Here is a 17,050-nt window from a genome sequence, read left to right on the forward strand (position 1 = left end):
TTTACACTTTTTTTTTTTTATGGTACTACTTTAACCCCTTAAGGACCGGGGTTTTTTCCGTTTTTGCATTTTCGTTTTTTGCTCCTTGCCTTTAAAAAATCATAACTCTTTCAATTTTGCACCTAAAAATCCATATGATGGCTTATTTTTTGCGCCACCAATTCTAATTTGTAATGACGTCAGTCATTTTGCCCAAAAATCTACGGTGAAACGGAAAAAAAAATCATTGTGCGACAAAATTGAAAAAAAAAAACGCAGTTTTGTAACTTTTGGGGGCTTCCGTTTCTACGTAGTACATTTTTCGGTAAAAATGACACCTTATCTTTATTCTGTAGGTCCATACGATTAAAATGATACCCTACTTATATAGATTTGATTTTTTCGGACTTCTGGAAAAAATCATAACTACATGCAGGAAAATTAATACGTTTAAAATTGTCATCTTCTGACCCCTATAACTTTTTTATTTTTCCGTGTATGGGGCGGTATGAGGGCTCATTTTTTTGCGCCGTGATCTGAAGTTTTTAACGGTACAATTTTTGCATTGATAGGACTTATTGATCACTTTTTATTCATTTTTAAATGATATAAAAAGTGACCAAAAATGCACTATTTTGGAATTTTTTTGCGCGCACGCCATTGACCGAGCGGTTTAATTAATGATATATTTTTATAATTCGGACATTTCCGCATGCGGTGATACCATATATGTTCATTTTTCTTTACACTGTGTTTTTTTTTTTTTATTGGAAAAGGGGGGTGATTCAAACTTTTAATAGGGGAGGAGTTAAATGATCTTTATTCACTTTTTTTTCCCACTTTTTTTTTTTGCAGTGTTATAAGTCCCATAGGGACCTATAACACTGCACACACTGATCTTCTATGCTGATCACTGGTTTCTCATAAGAAACCAGTGATCAACGATTCTGCCGCATGACTGCTCATGCCTGGATCTCAGGCACTGAGCAGTCATTCGGCGATCGGACAGCGAGGAGGCAGGTAGGGGCCCTCCCGCTGTCCTGTCAGCTGTTCGGGATGCCGCGATTAGCCGCGGCTATCCCGAACAGCCCGACCGAGCTAGCCGGCCACTTTCGGTTTCACTTTTAGCCGCGCGGCTAAAGGGTTAATAGCGCGCGGTGCCGCGATCGGCACTGCGCGCTATTAGAGGCGGGTCCCGGCTTCACTATGACGCCGGGCCCGCCGTGATATGACGCGGGGTTACTGTGTAACCCCGCGTTATATCAGGAGAGCAGGTCCAAGGGCGTACCTGTACGCCCTTGGTCCTTAAGGGGTTAAAGGAGTACTCCGGTGCACACTTTTTTCATGTTATCCCGTCTGGGCTGCAAAATAAAAGAAAACGCACTTTCTCTTACCTGCCAACGAGCCCCCGGAGCTCCGGTACAGGTGTTCGGTCCCCGGGCTGTATTCTTCTTACTTCCTGTTAGCCCGACACGTCACACGGAGCTTCAGCCTATCACTGGCCGAGACGGGACATCGCTGCGGCCATTGATAGGCTGAACCCCCTGGTGACGTGCCGGGCTAACCGGAAGTAAGAAGAATACAGCCCGGGGACCGAACACCTGTACCGGAGCACCGGGGGGAGCGTATGCAGGTAAGAGAGAGTGCGTTTTCTTTTATTTTGCAGCCCGGACGGGATAACATGAAAAAAGTGTGCACCGGAGTACTCCTTTAACCCCTTAAGGACTCAGGGTTTTTCCGTTTTTGCACTTTCGTTTTTTCCTCCTTACCTTTTAAAAATCATAACCCTTTCAATTTTCCACCTAAAAATCCATATTATGGCTTATTTTTTGCGTCGCCAATTCTACTTTGCAGTGACATTAGTCATTTTACCCAAAAATGCACGGCGAAATGGAAAAAAAAATCATTGTGCGACAAAATCGAAAAAAAAATGCCATTTTGTAACTTTTGGGGGCTTTCGTTTCTACGCAGTGCATATTTCGGTAAAAATTACACCTTATCATTATTCTGTAGGTCCATACGGTTAAAATGATACCCTACTTATATAGGTTTGATTTTGTCGCACTTCTGGAAAAAATCATAACTACATGCAGGAAAATTTATACGTTTAAAAATGTCATCTTCTGACCCCTATAACTTTTTTATTTTTCCACGTATGGGGTGGTATGAGGACTCATTTTTTGCGCCGTGATCTGAAGTTTTTATCGGTATGATTTTTGTTTTGATCGGACTTTATTGATCACTTTTTAGTAATTTTTTAATGTTATAAAAAGTTACCAAAATACGCTTTTTTGGACTTTGGAATTTTTTTGCGCGTACGCCATTGACCGTACGGCTTAATTAATGATATATTTTTATAGTTCGGACATTTACGCACGCGGCGATACCACATATGTTTATTTTTTTTTTTTTTTTACACTGTTTTATTTTTTTTATGGGAAAAGGGGGGTGATTCAAACTTTTATTAGGGAAGGGGTTAAATGACCTTTATTAACACTTTTTTTTTACATTTTTTTTGCAGTGTTATAGGTCCCATAGGGACCTATAACACTGCACACACTGATCTCTAATGCTGATCACTGGCGTGCATTAACACGCCTGTGATCAGCATTATCGGCGCTTGACACCGAGGAGGCAGGTAAGGGCCCTCCCGGTGTCCGATCAGCTGTTCGGGACGCCGCGATTTCACCGCGGCGGTCCCGAACAGCCCGACTGAGCAGCCGGGTCACTTTCACTTTCACTTTAGAAGCGGCGGTCAGCTTTGACCGCCGCTTCTAAAGGGTTAATACCGCACATCGCCGCGATCGGCGATGTGTGGTATTAGCCGCGGGTCCCGGCCGTTGATTAGCGCCGGGACCGACGCGATATGATGCGGGATCGCGGCGCGATCCCGCTTCATATCGCGGGAGCCGGCGCAGGACGTAAATATACGTCCTGCGTCGTTAAGGGGTTAAACCCCCTTAAGGACTCGGGGTTTTTCAGTTTTTGAACTTTCGTTTTTTCCTCCTTACCTTTTAAAAATCATAACCCTTTCAATTTTTCCACCTAAAAAAACATATTTTGGCTTATTTTTTGCATCACCAATTCTTCTTTGCAGTGACATTAGTCATTTTACCCAAAAATTCACGGCAAAACGGAAAAAAAATCATTGTGCGACAAAATCGAAGAAAAAACGCCATTTTGTAACTTTTGGGGAATTCCGTTTCTACACAGTGCATATTTCGGTAAAAATGACACATTCTCTTTATTCTGTAGGTCCATACGGTTAAAATGATACCCTACTTATATAGGTTTGATTTTGTCGCACTTCTGGAAAAAATCATAACTACATGCAGGAAAATTTATACGTTTAAAAATGTCATCTTCTGACCCCTATAACTTTTTTATTTTTCCACGTACAGGGCGGTATGAGGGCTCATTTTTTGCGCTGTGATCTGAAGTTTTTATCGGTATGATTTTTCTTTTGAATGGACTTTTTAATCACTTTTTTATTCATTTTTTAATGGTATAAAAAGTGACCAAAAATACGCTTTTTTGAAATGTTTTTGCGCGTACGCCATTGACCGTGCGGTTTAATTAATGATATATTTTTATAGTTCGAACATTTACGCACGCGGCGATACCACATGTTTTATTAGGGAAGGGGTTAAATGACCTTTATTAACACTTTTTTTTTTGCAGTGTTATAGGTCCCATAGGGACCTATAACACGGCACACACTGATATCCTATGCTAATCACTGGCGTGTATTAACACGCCTGTGATCAGTGTTATCGGCGCTTGACTTCTCCTACCTGGATCTCATGCACGGAGCAGTCATTCGTCAATCAGACACCAAGGAGGCAGCCCTCCCGGTGTCCTGTAAGCTGTTCGGGATGCCGCGATTTCACCGTGGCGGTCCCGAACAGCCCGACTGACAGCCAGGATACTTTCACTTTAGAAGCGGCGGTCAGCTTTGACCGCCGCTTCTAAAGGGTTAATACCGCACATTGCCGCGATCGGCAATGTGTGGTATTAGCCGCGGGTACAGGCCATTGATGAGAGCCGGGACCGACGCAGGACGTAAATATACGTTCTGCGTCGTTAAGGGGTTAAATGGGTTATCCAGGAAGAAACCTATATCTCTCTCTCAACTGGCTCCAGTAAGTTAAACAAATTTGTAAATTACTTCTATTAAAAAATCTTAATCCTTTGAGTACTTATGAGCTTCTGAAGTTAAGGTTGTTCTTTCCTGTCCTCTCTGATGACACATGTCTCGGGAACCGCCGAGTTTAGAAGCAAATCCCCAAACCTCTTCTAAACTGGCCGGTTCCCGAGACACATGTCATCAGAGAGCACTTAGACAGAAAAGAACAACCTTAACTTCAGAAGCTCATAAGTACTGAAAGGATTAAGATTTTTTTAATGGAATTAATTTACAAATCTGTTTAACTTTCTGGAGCCAGTTGATAGATAAAAAATAGTTTTTTTCCTGGAAAACCGCTTTAAGGACCAGGCCAATTTTCACTGTAGGACCAGAGCGTTTTTTGCACATCTGACCACTTTCATTTTAAACATTAATAACTCTGGGATGCTTTTACCTTTCATTCTGATTCCAAGATTGTTTTTTCGTGACATATTCTACTTTATGTTAGTGGTAACATTTTGTCGATACTTGCATCATTTCTTGGTGAAAAATTCCAAAAATTTATGAAAATTTTAAAATTTTGCATTTTTCTAACTTTGAAGCTCTCTGCTTATAAGGAAAATGAATATTCCAAATAAATAATATTTTGATTGACAAATACAATAGGTCTACTTTGTTTCCATCATAAAGTTGACTTGTTTTTACTTTTGGAAGACATCAGAGGGCTTCAAAGTATAGCAGCAATTTTTAAAAATTTTTTGCAAAATTTTCAAAATTGGGATTTTTTATGGACCAGTTCAGGTTTGAAGTGGATTTGAAGGGTCTTCATATTAGAAATACCCCACAAATGACCCAATTATAAAAACTGAACCCCTAAAAGTATTCAAAATGACATTCAGTAAGTGTGTTAACCCTTTAGGTGTTTCACAGGAATAACTGCAAAATAAAGGAGAAAATTCAAAATCTTAATTTTTTTTTACACTCGCATGTTCTTGTAGACCCAGTTTTTGAATTTTTGCAAGAGGTAAAAGGAGACAAATCCTCTCAAAATTTGTAACCCAATTTCTCTCGAGTAAGGAAATACCTCATATGTGTATGTCAAGTGTTCGGCAGGCTCAGAAGGGAAGGAGCGACAATGGGATTTTGGAGAGTGAGTTTTTCTGAAATGGTTTCTGGGGGGCATGTCACATTTAGGAAGCCCCTATGGTGCCAGAACAGCAGAAAACCTCCCACATGGATACAATTTTGGAAACTACACCCCTCAAGGCACGTAACAAGGGTCCAGTGAGCCTTAACACCCCACAGGTGTTTGATGACTTTTCGTTAAATTCAGAATTTTTTTTCACTAAAGTGCAGTTTTTTCCCCAAATTTACCGTTTCTATAAAGGGTAATGTGAGAAAATGCCCCCAAAAATGTGTAACCCAATCTCTTCTGAGTATGGAAATACCCCCTGTTAGGACGTAAAATGCTCTGCGGGCGAACTACAATGCTCAGAAGAGAAGGAGTCACACTTGGCTTTTTGAAAGCAAATTTTGCTGAAATGGCTTTTGGGGGGGGCATGTCGCATTTAGAAAGCCCCTATGGTGCCAGAACAGCAAAAAAAAAAAAAACACATGACATACTATTTTGGAAACTACACCCCTCAAGGAACTTAACAATGGGGACAGTGAGCCTTAACACCTCACAGGTATTTCACGACTTTTTGTAAAAAAAATTCCACTAAAATGCTGGTTTTTCCCCAAATTTTACCCAAAGGAGTAATAGGAGAAAATTACCCCCAAAATTTGCAACCCCGTTTCTTCTGAGTATGGAAATACCTCAGGTGTGGACGTCAAGTGCTCTGCTGGCAAACTACAATGCTCAGAAGAGGAGGAGCGCCATTGAGCTTTTGGAAAGGATATTTGTTTGGAATGGAAGTCAGGGGCCATATGCGTTTACAAAGCCCCCTGTGGTGCCAGGACAGTGGACCCCCCACATGTGACCCCATTTTGGAAACTACACCTCTCACAGAATTTATTAAGGGGTACAGTATTTACACTCCACTGGTGTTTGACAGATCTTTGGAACAGTGGGCTGAGCAAATGAGCAATCAGCAGCCTCCGCCTCTGCCATAGAAATGTATTGAGGGGGCGTGTCGGACGCCGCATCATGCGATGGTCGAAATGAGCTATTTCGGCAAAGAGCCGAGAGCCCCGTACAGGAGATCACGGGAGGCCCCAGCGGTCGGACCCCCCGCGATCGGAAACTCGGCCCCTATCCTTAGGATAGGAGATAAGTTTTCTTATTCTGGAGTACTCCTGTAAGGTATAAATGGGCTGGGTCCTTTAAAGGGTTAATGGGTTAAAGATGATGTCCAGTATGCATAATATTTGGTGGAATAAAAAATGTGTCACAGTAAACATAGTTTAGATAAAGTGGTAGTCCTCTGAGAGATTGGGGGGGGGGGGGGGGATTTATCAAAACCTGTCCGGAGGAAAAGTTGCCCATAGCAACCAATTAGATCGCTTCTTTAATTTTGCAGAGGCCTTGTTAAAAATGAAGTAGACAATCTGGTTGCTATTGGCAACTGGGCAATTTTTCCTCTGGACAGGTTTTGATCTCCCCCCCCCATTTCTACTGGGTTTCACTCTATATAGAGAGTTGTTGATGTTGTTGATTTATATTTAATATAATTACAATTTTTTTTGTGTGTGTGTGTGTAAATCACTAGTCTTGGTCTGTTTCATTACATAAATATCTTCATCCTATTTTCAGGCATTAAAAAAGAATGAAAAGAAAAAGAAAGCTGGAAAGAAGAAAGCATTTCATTGTAATGTAAGTGTTGGTAATTGGTAGGACTTTCTAATACTTGATCACACCCCTTTTGCCTTTGAAGCATTTTGACATTCTAAATCTAGGTTTACACTCAGGTTTTTTTTTTTTTGGCATTTTTTGGAAAACTGCACTGCACATTTTGAGCCAAAGCCAGAAGTGTATTCAGAAGGAATGGGAAATATAATGGAAGGACTTACACTTCTCCTCCCTTATGGATCCACTTCTGTCTTTGGCTCAAAAACTGCAGTGGCAGATATCCAAAAAACACCAGAGAAAAACCTGTGTGGAAACCTAGCCTAAAAGAAATTTGTCAGCTTTGTTGACGGCACAGAGCTGCAGACAGGCGGAGATGGGTCACAGGGAGATAAAACTAACCACACTATTGTTTGTTCTGATGGCAGATTGTTACAAGGTTTAAAGTTGATGTATCCCCAGATCATAGTTGTGGTTAGTTTATTTCCCTGTGACCTGTATCTGCTGATTTCTGCAGCTCTTTATCTTGTACAGGACAGGCATTCCCTTTTTAAGTCCTCCTTTTCAGCCATAATCTTTATTTATTTAAAAAAAAATGTGATTGTCCTGCTTTATCACTTTTTTTTTTTTTTTTTTTGATTTATCACTAGAATATACTGTACTCAGATAGGACACATGATACAAAATCATTTTATCACTTACATTGTTCTGGGTAGCTGTTCTGATAAATTCTTTCAACATGAATATCATAGACATGGATGCTGTGCACTACTACTCTCCATTATGTGTGCGCACAGTAGTCCTCAATATTTATGAGGATTAGTTCCCTCTGCCCACCACCCTCTGATGGGCAACTGTCTTCACATGGACAATGAGCTTTCAGTGTATAGCGGGAGTAACACAGCACTTGTTCTGCATTTCAGAACGGCTGCATGCGATGTTGTAAGCGTTTTCAGAAATCTCTTACGTTTTCTCTAGATAAGGCTAGCCGCATAGCAACAGCTGTTGGGTACTGGTGTCTAGCCTCCTAATGTTGCCTGAAAGTAAAATTAAATGCATTACAGTGAATGCCATTACTACTCCAGGTGAAGATCTGATTGGGTATGGGGCCCCTGCTCAGGTGAAGATCTGCCTGCTCAGCGCTGTTCCTCAGAACCTTTTTTTTTTTTTCTTTCTTTGGAGGCAGTGAAAAGGTACCATACTATGGTAACATCAGTACATTATGTTAATGACCCTGATTTTATGAAAATGTGAGAGAAAAACTAGGGAGATTTTGCCCACAGCAACCATTCGTAGCTCAGGTTTCCTATCTTACTGAGCTCTGGTAAAGTGAAAGCTAATCTCTGATTGGTTGCTTTATGGAAAATTTCTCCAGTTTTTGATCATTTAGGCTCAATGTATTGGGTAAAACTTGTTCCCAGATTATTTAAAGGGGTACTCCGCCCATAGACATCTTGTCCCCTATCCAAAGGATAGGGGATAAGATGTCTGATTGTGGGGATCCCGCAGCTGGGGACCCCCGCGATCTCTCCTGCAGCACTGCCTGTCATCAGCCACAGAGCGATCCTCGCTCTGTGCAGCTGAGAAACGGGCGATGCAAGGGACGGAGTATTGTGACGTCACACCCCACCCCCTCAATGCAGTTCTATCGTGGCGTGACGGGGTGTGACGGCGGCACTGATCAGTGTTTTTAGCGATCTACTTCTTACGATACACTTAAGAAGAGAAAGCAGGAGAAGGTGAGTGGAGCTTCGCCAGCCATCTTAACACTTCAGACCACAACGATTGCCACAAGGGTGGTTTGATGTCTGTTTACACCTTCGTAAAATACTTCAGATGTCGTGATTGGTATTGATCACGGCATCTGAAGGGTTTATGGCGTACATCAGCGGGATCGCTGATGTCTGCCATTATCCATGAGGCCAGTTCCAACCAGTGATCGCTAAATCGTGCTACGTACATGTATGCCGCTTTGTAGGGCACAAGGGGTGCTGCAGGAGAGATCGTGGGGGTCCCCAGCTGCAGGACCCCCGCGATCAGGTTCTTATCACCTATCCTTTTGGATAGGGGATAAGATGTCTAGGGGCTGAGAACCCCTTTTAAAGTGCATATTTTATATATGTGGCTTATGGTAGAACATGTTAAGTTTTGTGCTGCCCACACCAACAGGGCAGGCCACTGATGCAGGCATGGTGAACCCTGCACACTATAGATTTCTCTGAGAGGCTGCCAGGACCCAGATAACTAGTCCTCTGGGAAGGCTTCTTCTGGCCCAGCTGGTTTGAGGGATGCATCTCTCCCTATGTGCTGCTAGGGAGACACTCTGCCCGAGGACTAGTTAAGAGTCCTTGCAGCATTTTTAAACTCACTACTCTGAAACACAGCATCTCAGAGTAGTTCACAGTATGCCTTAATCCTGATTCCTGCATCGGTTTTTAAAACTGATGATCAGTTTCCCCTCAACTATTGCAACATCCGGAATTTGCATCCTGACTGTAAAGCACATAAACCAACCAATAATGGGCTATTTATTTATTATTTCTTTATTTGATCACATAAAGCTAGGTTCACACAGCTGTTTGCATCCGACCAGTTAAGGGTCCAATCGGCTTTTTTATTTTTATTTTTGTTTGACCCAATCAGATCCTGAAACAAGTCTGATGCAAACTAAACAGTGGTCTCTAAACTGTAACACTCCAGATGTTGCAAAACTACAACTACCAGCATGCACAGACAGCTGTTTGGGCATGCTGGGATTTGTAGTTTTGCAACAGCTGGAGGGCTACAGTTTAGAGACCACTGCACAGTGATCTCCAAACTGTAGCCCTCTAGATCTTGCAAAAATACAACTCCTAGCATGCCCACACAACAGTTTTCTGTCTGTGCATGCTGGGATTTGTAGATTTGCAACATCTGAAGGGCTGCAGTTTAGAGACCACTGCACAGTGATCTCCAAACTGTAGCCCTCCAGCTGTTGCAAAACTACAAATCCCAGCATGCCCACACAGCAAACAGCTGTCTGGGCATGCTGGGAGTTGTAGTTTTGCAACATCTGGAGGGCTACAGTTTAGAGACCACTGTATAGTGGTCTCATACTGTAGCTCTCCAGATGTTGTTAGGCAACTCACCGGCTTCCGTAGGATCCAGGGAGCCAGCCGCACGACATCGCCGCCCGCCGATCGCTGCCGCTGGATGGGTAAGTGGATCTTCGGCCTGGTCCTCTGTCAATTTCCCCGTTCTGCCCGGCCTATTGTGGGTGGGCAGAACAGGGAAACCGAAAGTTAAACCCCCCCTCCTCCCATCTGATATTGGTTGTCGCTTCTAGACCAATAGGAGGGGTGGCACCCCTGCCACCTAACTCCTATTCCTTCAGGAGGATCGTGGGTGCAGGGATGTGGAAATCCTATCGCCCGACGCCCGAGACAAGTAGTTTTGTGCGCCGGGCAGGTGAATTTGTCATAGATTTAGCCCTGTATCGGGCTAGCAGGGACAGACCGACTTCCCCTGTATTTTTCTTTAATGCCGGTGTGAGGCGCAGGAGCGGATGGAAGTCTGCACATCACACAGACGCTCAGGGTGTATGGAGGGGGCAGCGGCCCCCAGCTGACTCCAGAGCCCCCTTATCTTCCCTCCCGGAGCAGATCTACATTACACAAGAAGACACAGCAGGGTGAGAGAAAGGATGTCCACAGCTCGGCACACAGCTCCTCCCTCCCCTGCTCTGTCTCCACAGGACCTAATCTATCACGGGGAGGCTGCATGTTTGCACGGGGAAAACACAGAACGGGGGGGGGGGGGGGGGGGAGAGAGGACATCCGGTGTGAGGTGAGATATTCAAACCTATGTAACCTCACACCGGCCGGGACTACAGCTCTGATGTCCACTCATGGCCAGCTCAGGTGAGGAGGCCGAGAATGCAGGCGGCGCCAGGAAGGAAGGGTGGTTGTATATGTATGGTGTGAGTGTATGTAATGTATGATGGGGGGGGGGGCAGCAGCAGGTGTATGTATGATGTGTGTGTATATGTATGTGTGATGTGTGTATGATGTCTGTCTGTGTGATGTGTGTATGTAATGTATGATGTGGAGGGGGCAATGGTGTATATGTATGGTGTGAGTGTATATGTGTATGATTTATCTGTGATGTGTGTATGTAATGTATGATGTGGGGGGGGGGGGGGGGCCACTGCCGCCGCCGCCGCTGCCAGTTGTGCCATCTAATTTTACTTTTAGTGGTTTCTGGCCACCTGCACTAAATTGCACCCCCAGAATCCCACCCCCTTCATACTCACCCACCGACCAAGAGCCCCATGGATGCACGCAAACACGCCCGAACCAAAACTACAACTTCCAGCATGTTGCACCATAACCTGAACTGTAGAACTATAAAGTGAAACTTGCTGAGAGTTGTAGTTTTGGTTCGGGTCAGCTGCAGAGCCATAGGCTGCATCAGGGCATGCTGGGTGTTGTAGTTACTAACTGTAATTCCCAGTCTTCCTTGACACAGCCTATGGCTCTGCAGCTGACACAAACCAAAACTACAACTCCAAGCATGTTACACAATAACCTTAACTGTACTACTATACAGTGCAACATGCTGCAACACCCACACAACCGTAGGCTGTATCAGGGCATGCTGGGAGTTGTAGTTATCTAGTAACTAAATGCAACTTCCAGCATTTTCTGACACAAAATGCACCACATAAACTGGAGAAGCAGAACACCCCCCCAGTAACACATAAGTCCCTATGAAGACTGAAAAATAGTGATTAAAATATTTTAAAAAGTGCGTATATATGTGAATAAGCCCCTTTCCTAATAAGTTTCCAATTTTCTTTAAATAAAAATAATGTACAAAAATAAACATAAGTGGTATCGCTGCATGTGGAAATGTCCAGGCTATTAACATATAATGTTAATTAAACCGTAAGGTGAACGGTGTAAATGTAAAAAAATAGTCCAGAATTGCTCATTTTTGGTCACTTCATATGAGAAATTTTTTATAAGCTGATCAAAAAGTTACATCTAGGCTTTTCTGGGTTTGCCTCGGGCGTAAAAGGAGCTACAGCTCTCCCGCCGCTAATAGCCTGGCATGCGGCGATCGCTGTGGCCGCTATTAAACCATTAGATCACCGCTGTCTAAGTTGACAGCAGTGTCTAAAGGGATCTTATATCCATCCCTGGTGGTCTAGTGGGGTGGATCAGACTATTTTGGTGGAAATTATTTTATCTACCAGGACAAGTGGATTTTCTTGAGGGACAAGTAGATTGTGTTCCGCTTTAGTCCCTTGGACAAGTAGTTTTTTTTTTTTTTTTTAATTTCCACACCCCTGGGGTGTCTTTGACAACCCCGATCCCCCTTATTTTCCGGGTCACCATAGACCCGGAATCTGCGCAAATCGCCAGTGTGAATTCACCGGTGATTTTCGGCGATCGCTGACATGGACATTTGCGCGGGGTGCCTGCACATAGATATCAGCAGTCACCCCGGTCTGGTCCCCGCCCGACACGTGGGACTGATATTCCCACGTGCGTACAGGTACGCCCTTGGTCCTTAAGTTGTTTAAAAATAATTTTGTTAAAAATAAATTAAAAATTATGTTTGTGTGTCGCGATGGATGAATGAATTATTTTTAAAATTAAATTACTTTTATTTTTTTTATTTTTTTACTATTGGGGGTTGGTGTGTGTGTGTGTGTGTGTGTGTGTGTGTGTTAGTTAAAACTGTGTTAGAAAAACTGCTATCGGCTAGTCAGATTTGAATAGCTGATAGTGGTGATCGCGGTGGGGGGGGATGAAACCCTCCCCCCTAGGTCCCGAGGCAAGATGGCTGGCTATTAACCACCATCTTACCAGACGCGGCGGGATGCCGTGAGTAGCGGACAGTATCTACATGACGTACATGTATGTCATGGGTCAGGAAGGGGTTAAGATGATTATTTTGTAGCTTAGGTCATTGTGGATGCAGTGATGCCAAATATGTATACTTTTTTTTTTATTTTTATTTTTTTTTTAAGATAAGAAATAAAACATTTTTTTTTTAATTTTGTGTCCCACTATGAACAACACTTTGCCATCTTATGATCAAACATTTACAGTTACAATATTAATCGGTTTCAGGATGACCAATGTGTGTTAAAACTATTGATTGTTGAGACCAGAACTATGGAAACCTGGTAATTGATTCTGAATCCTCCCAAAATCAGAAAAAGTAAGGATTAATAAAAAAAAAATATGGAGATAACTAGGGCTGGGCGGTATACCGGTTCATACCGGATACCGTTTTTTTTTCGTTGCACGATATCAATTTTTGCCCATACCGGCATACCGGTCGGGCCCCTCCCCCCCCGAATGAATTACTTGTGACGGAGCCACGGGATGTGCAGGAGCGGGAGCCGCTGAGCTCACGTGCGGTAAACATCCCCCCTCCCCCTGCAGCTGCCGCTTGTTCTCAGTGATCAGAGCCAGGGGAAAGCACAGAAACTTCATCCCCTGGCTCTGATGTTTCCCTCAGCCCCGAGCCTGCTCCCTGCTCAGCCCCCCTCTCCTCTTCCCACAGGCTGTTTGTTTATCATACCAGTCCCCAGGCACGGGCTCTGCAGGACCTCCTTCCCCCTGCAAGCACTAAATGTGACAGGCAGGCACAGGGCATCTGATCTTCATCCCCGCTCTGTTCTCTGATCCCCGAGCAGGGACGGGGATCAGAAGCTCTACCGCGCCCGTACATTCAGCGCTTGCAGGAGGAGAAGGCTCTACTGATTCTTACATTCCCATCCCTGCTCAGGGATCAGAGAACAGAGCGGGGATGAAGAGTAGATGTCCTGTGCCTGCCTTTCACAGGGGGAGAAGGCTCTGCAGCGGCTGGGGACGGGGATTATAAACTGCAGCGGCGGACAATGTATGTAAATAGCTGACAGTGCGCCCGTGGGGGGATTCACGATAGCGCTGCGGCTGACAGTTAACCCCTTCCGCGCTATAGGGGCCGTGCACACGGTCCCCATGGCGTGGAAGGGGTTAACTGTCAGCCACTGCACTTTTACACTGTTTCCCACATGGTACCACGGTAATACCATGATACCGCCATAACCTGAAAAAATACCGTGATATAAGTTTTAGGTCCTACCGCCCAGCACTAGAGATAACGAATACAAATAAAGCAAGTCCTTACATACAAAAGTAAGAAAGATCTGTTGGAAGCTTCACCTAATTGTCTATGTAGAGGACAAGAGCTTCCTTCCTGTACAGTACATACAGTGTCCCAGTAATATGGTGCCGCCCTCATCTGGTGTCCAAAGTCAGTTAGACCATTCTGATTGGTCAGTTCTTCCAGCCATTGGCACGTTTCACAGATCTGGATTGCCTGTAGCATTGCATGTTGTTTGATTAAGTTACGATAGTCTTTTTTGGACTATTGTATGTTTAAAATATTGTATGCTAAGCTTCTGTAGAAAGAGAGAGCTCCAAATCCTATGTCTGCACCATGTGGTGTAATTAGGCAGGAGCCTCCCTTAGTGGCTCCACTACCCCTCTTTAACTCTTACAGCCAAGGAAAAAGCTTTTCATAAGTCACCCAATTCCCCAAAACAGGAATGTTTTTAAATTACATTTTCAAGCATCTCTCCTATACTCTCTAGCATAAGGGGTATTCCAGGAAAAAACGTTTTTTTATATATCAACTGGCTCCAGAAAGTTCAACAGATTTTTAAATTACTTCTATTTAAAAATCTCAATCCTTCCAATAATTATTAGCTGTTGAAGTTGAGTTGTTCTTTTCTGTCTGACAACAGTGCTCTCTGCTGACATCTCTGCTTGTCTCGGGAACTGCACAGAGTAGAAGAGGTTTGCTATGGGGATTTGCTTCTACTCTGGACAGTTCCCGAGACACGTGTCATCAGAGAGCATTTAGACAGAAAAGAACAACTCAATTTCAGCAGCTCATAAGTACTGAAAGGATTAAGATTTTTTAATAGAAGTAATTTACAAATCTGTTTAACTTTCTGGAGCCAGGTGATCTATAAAAAAACATTTTTTCCTGGATAACGCCTTTAAAAGGCAAAACAATGCTGACTGTTTTAAGACTGCCTGTGGATTTCATCTGCATAATACGCCTGTCACACATGTTGCTGGCCTGCACCATATTTATTAATCGCATATTTGCCACCTATGTACAGCAGATACTGTGAATGTGTTAAGCAGACTTACCAGAAGAACTGACTAAACTAACCTATTCTTATTTTCTTTCTACATAGATCTGTAATGTTAAAGTTATTGGTGCTGCAACATTTGAATTTCATCTTAAAGGAAAGAAACATCGGGTAAGCAGTCCTGTACTTTAATTGCATTTAGGGTAGATTGGACATATTTTACATATATCACATGTAACACTGGTAATTGTATAGTTGTAGCTATCCATTAGGCTGGTGTGACATTGGTCTAAAGGCATGTTTTCCAGCAGTTTTGTGTGTGTGTGTGTGTGTGTGTTTTTTTTGTCAGAAAAATGCTGCAGTCTGCCAGCATGAGACAAATCACAGGTACAAAAAATGTGGCCTCGTAGCAGAAAATGGTTAAAACATAGCCTTATTAATTCTACTAAGAAAATCCCTAGGTGAGACCTTATGTAGATATAAATAGACATATAGGGGGAGATTTATCAAAACATGTGCAGAGGAAATGTTTACCAGTTTCCCATAGCATCCAATCCGATTGCTTCTTTTATTTTTCAGAGGCATTTTAAAAAAATGAAAGAAGCGATCTGATTGCTATGGATAACTGTTCAAATTTTCCTCTGCCCAGATTTTGATAAACAAATAGAGCCATGGCACAGCGACCTAAAGGTCTGGGACAGTTATTATTTTAGGTTTATTCTTAATGATGGATGTTGTCCCCTAGGTATGGGAGTGGCCTTACTGACCCTACCAATATGGAGCACTTGCCAATGATAAGGGAAACCCCAATCTAAAGACTTTTCCCATCTTCAAAATCCCCATTTATTCAGTAGCGGAAATAATAGTGGCCTGGGCAAAAAGTCACACATGTAATTAACGCCTTAAGGACCAAGCCCATTTTCACCTTAAGGACCAGGCCAATTTTATTTTTGCGTTTTTTTCCTCCTCTCCTTCTAAAATCCATAACTCCTTTATATTTCCATCTACAGACCCATATAAGGGCTTGTTTTTTGCGTGACCAATTGTACTTTGTAATGAAACCTCTCATTTTACCGTAAAATGTATGGCAAACCCCCCCCCAAAAAAAATTTTAGGGTGGGAATTTAAATGAAAACTACAATTTTGCACATTTTGGAGGGTTTTGTTTTCACACTGTGAACTTCACGGTAAAAATGACTGGTGTTCTTTATTCTGTGGGTCGATTAAAATAATACCCATGGCTAGATACTTTTATATTTTTGTACCGCTTTAAAAAAAAATATAAAACTTTTTGTACAAAATCAGTAATCTAAAATCGCCCTATTTTGACCACCTATAACTTTTTCATTTTTCCGTATATAGGGCGGTATGAGGGCTCATTTTTTGCGCCATCTGTACTTTTTATCAATACCACATTTGTGTGTGTGTGTATGTATATGTGTGTGTGTGTGTGTGTGTATATAATAGATATATATATATATATATAGATAGATAGATAGATAGATAGATATATCTATCTCTCTCTATCTATCTATCTTTTATTTTTTACGTTTACACCATTCACCGTATGGGATCCTTATCATTATATTTTGATAGTTCGGACATTTACGCACGTGGCGATACCAAATAAGTTTATAAAAAAATTTTTTAAGCCATTTGGGGGTAAAATGGGAAAAACGGACAATTTTAATTTTTATTGGGGGAGGGTATATTTCACTTAATTTTTTTACTTTATGTCCCCATGGGGACTATCTATAGCAATCATTTGATTGCTAATACTGTTCAGTGCTATGCATAGGACATAGCACCGATCAGTATTATCGGTTATGTTTTGCTCTGGTCTGCTTGATCTCAGACCAGAGCAGAAGACCCCAGGAGATGGCCGGAGCCAGGTGAGGGGACCTCTGGCAGCTATGCTGGATGATTGGACGATCACTGCGGGTGATCCGATCATCCATTCAAAGTACCGCACTGCCGCAGATATCGTGATCTGTATTGATCAAGGCATCTGAGG

At 42.8% G+C, this 17,050-nt stretch overlaps 1 protein-coding gene across 6 annotated transcripts in view; it reads left to right on the plus strand.

The window, feature by feature from the left end:
* The window catches only part of LOC130273680 (serine-rich adhesin for platelets-like), a 222,744-nt gene that overhangs the window by 33,157 nt on the left and 172,537 nt on the right, over window positions 1–17,050 (plus strand). For 4 of the 6 annotated variants that reach the window (XM_056520883.1, XM_056520880.1, XM_056520882.1 and 1 more), the window contains exons 2-3: window positions 6,861–6,920; window positions 15,142–15,207. In XM_056520883.1, the coding sequence (XP_056376858.1) occupies window positions 6,861–6,920; window positions 15,142–15,207 (126 nt within the window). Of the gene's footprint in view, window positions 1–6,860; window positions 6,921–13,672; window positions 13,791–13,935; window positions 14,069–15,141; window positions 15,208–17,050 lie in introns of those variants that run through there. The other 2 variants (XM_056520885.1, XM_056520886.1) reach the window with 2 other exon arrangements.

The sequence above is a fragment of the Hyla sarda genome, chromosome 5, assembly GCF_029499605.1.
Source record: "Hyla sarda isolate aHylSar1 chromosome 5, aHylSar1.hap1, whole genome shotgun sequence".
In the NCBI taxonomy this organism is placed as follows: domain Eukaryota; kingdom Metazoa; phylum Chordata; class Amphibia; order Anura; family Hylidae; genus Hyla; species Hyla sarda.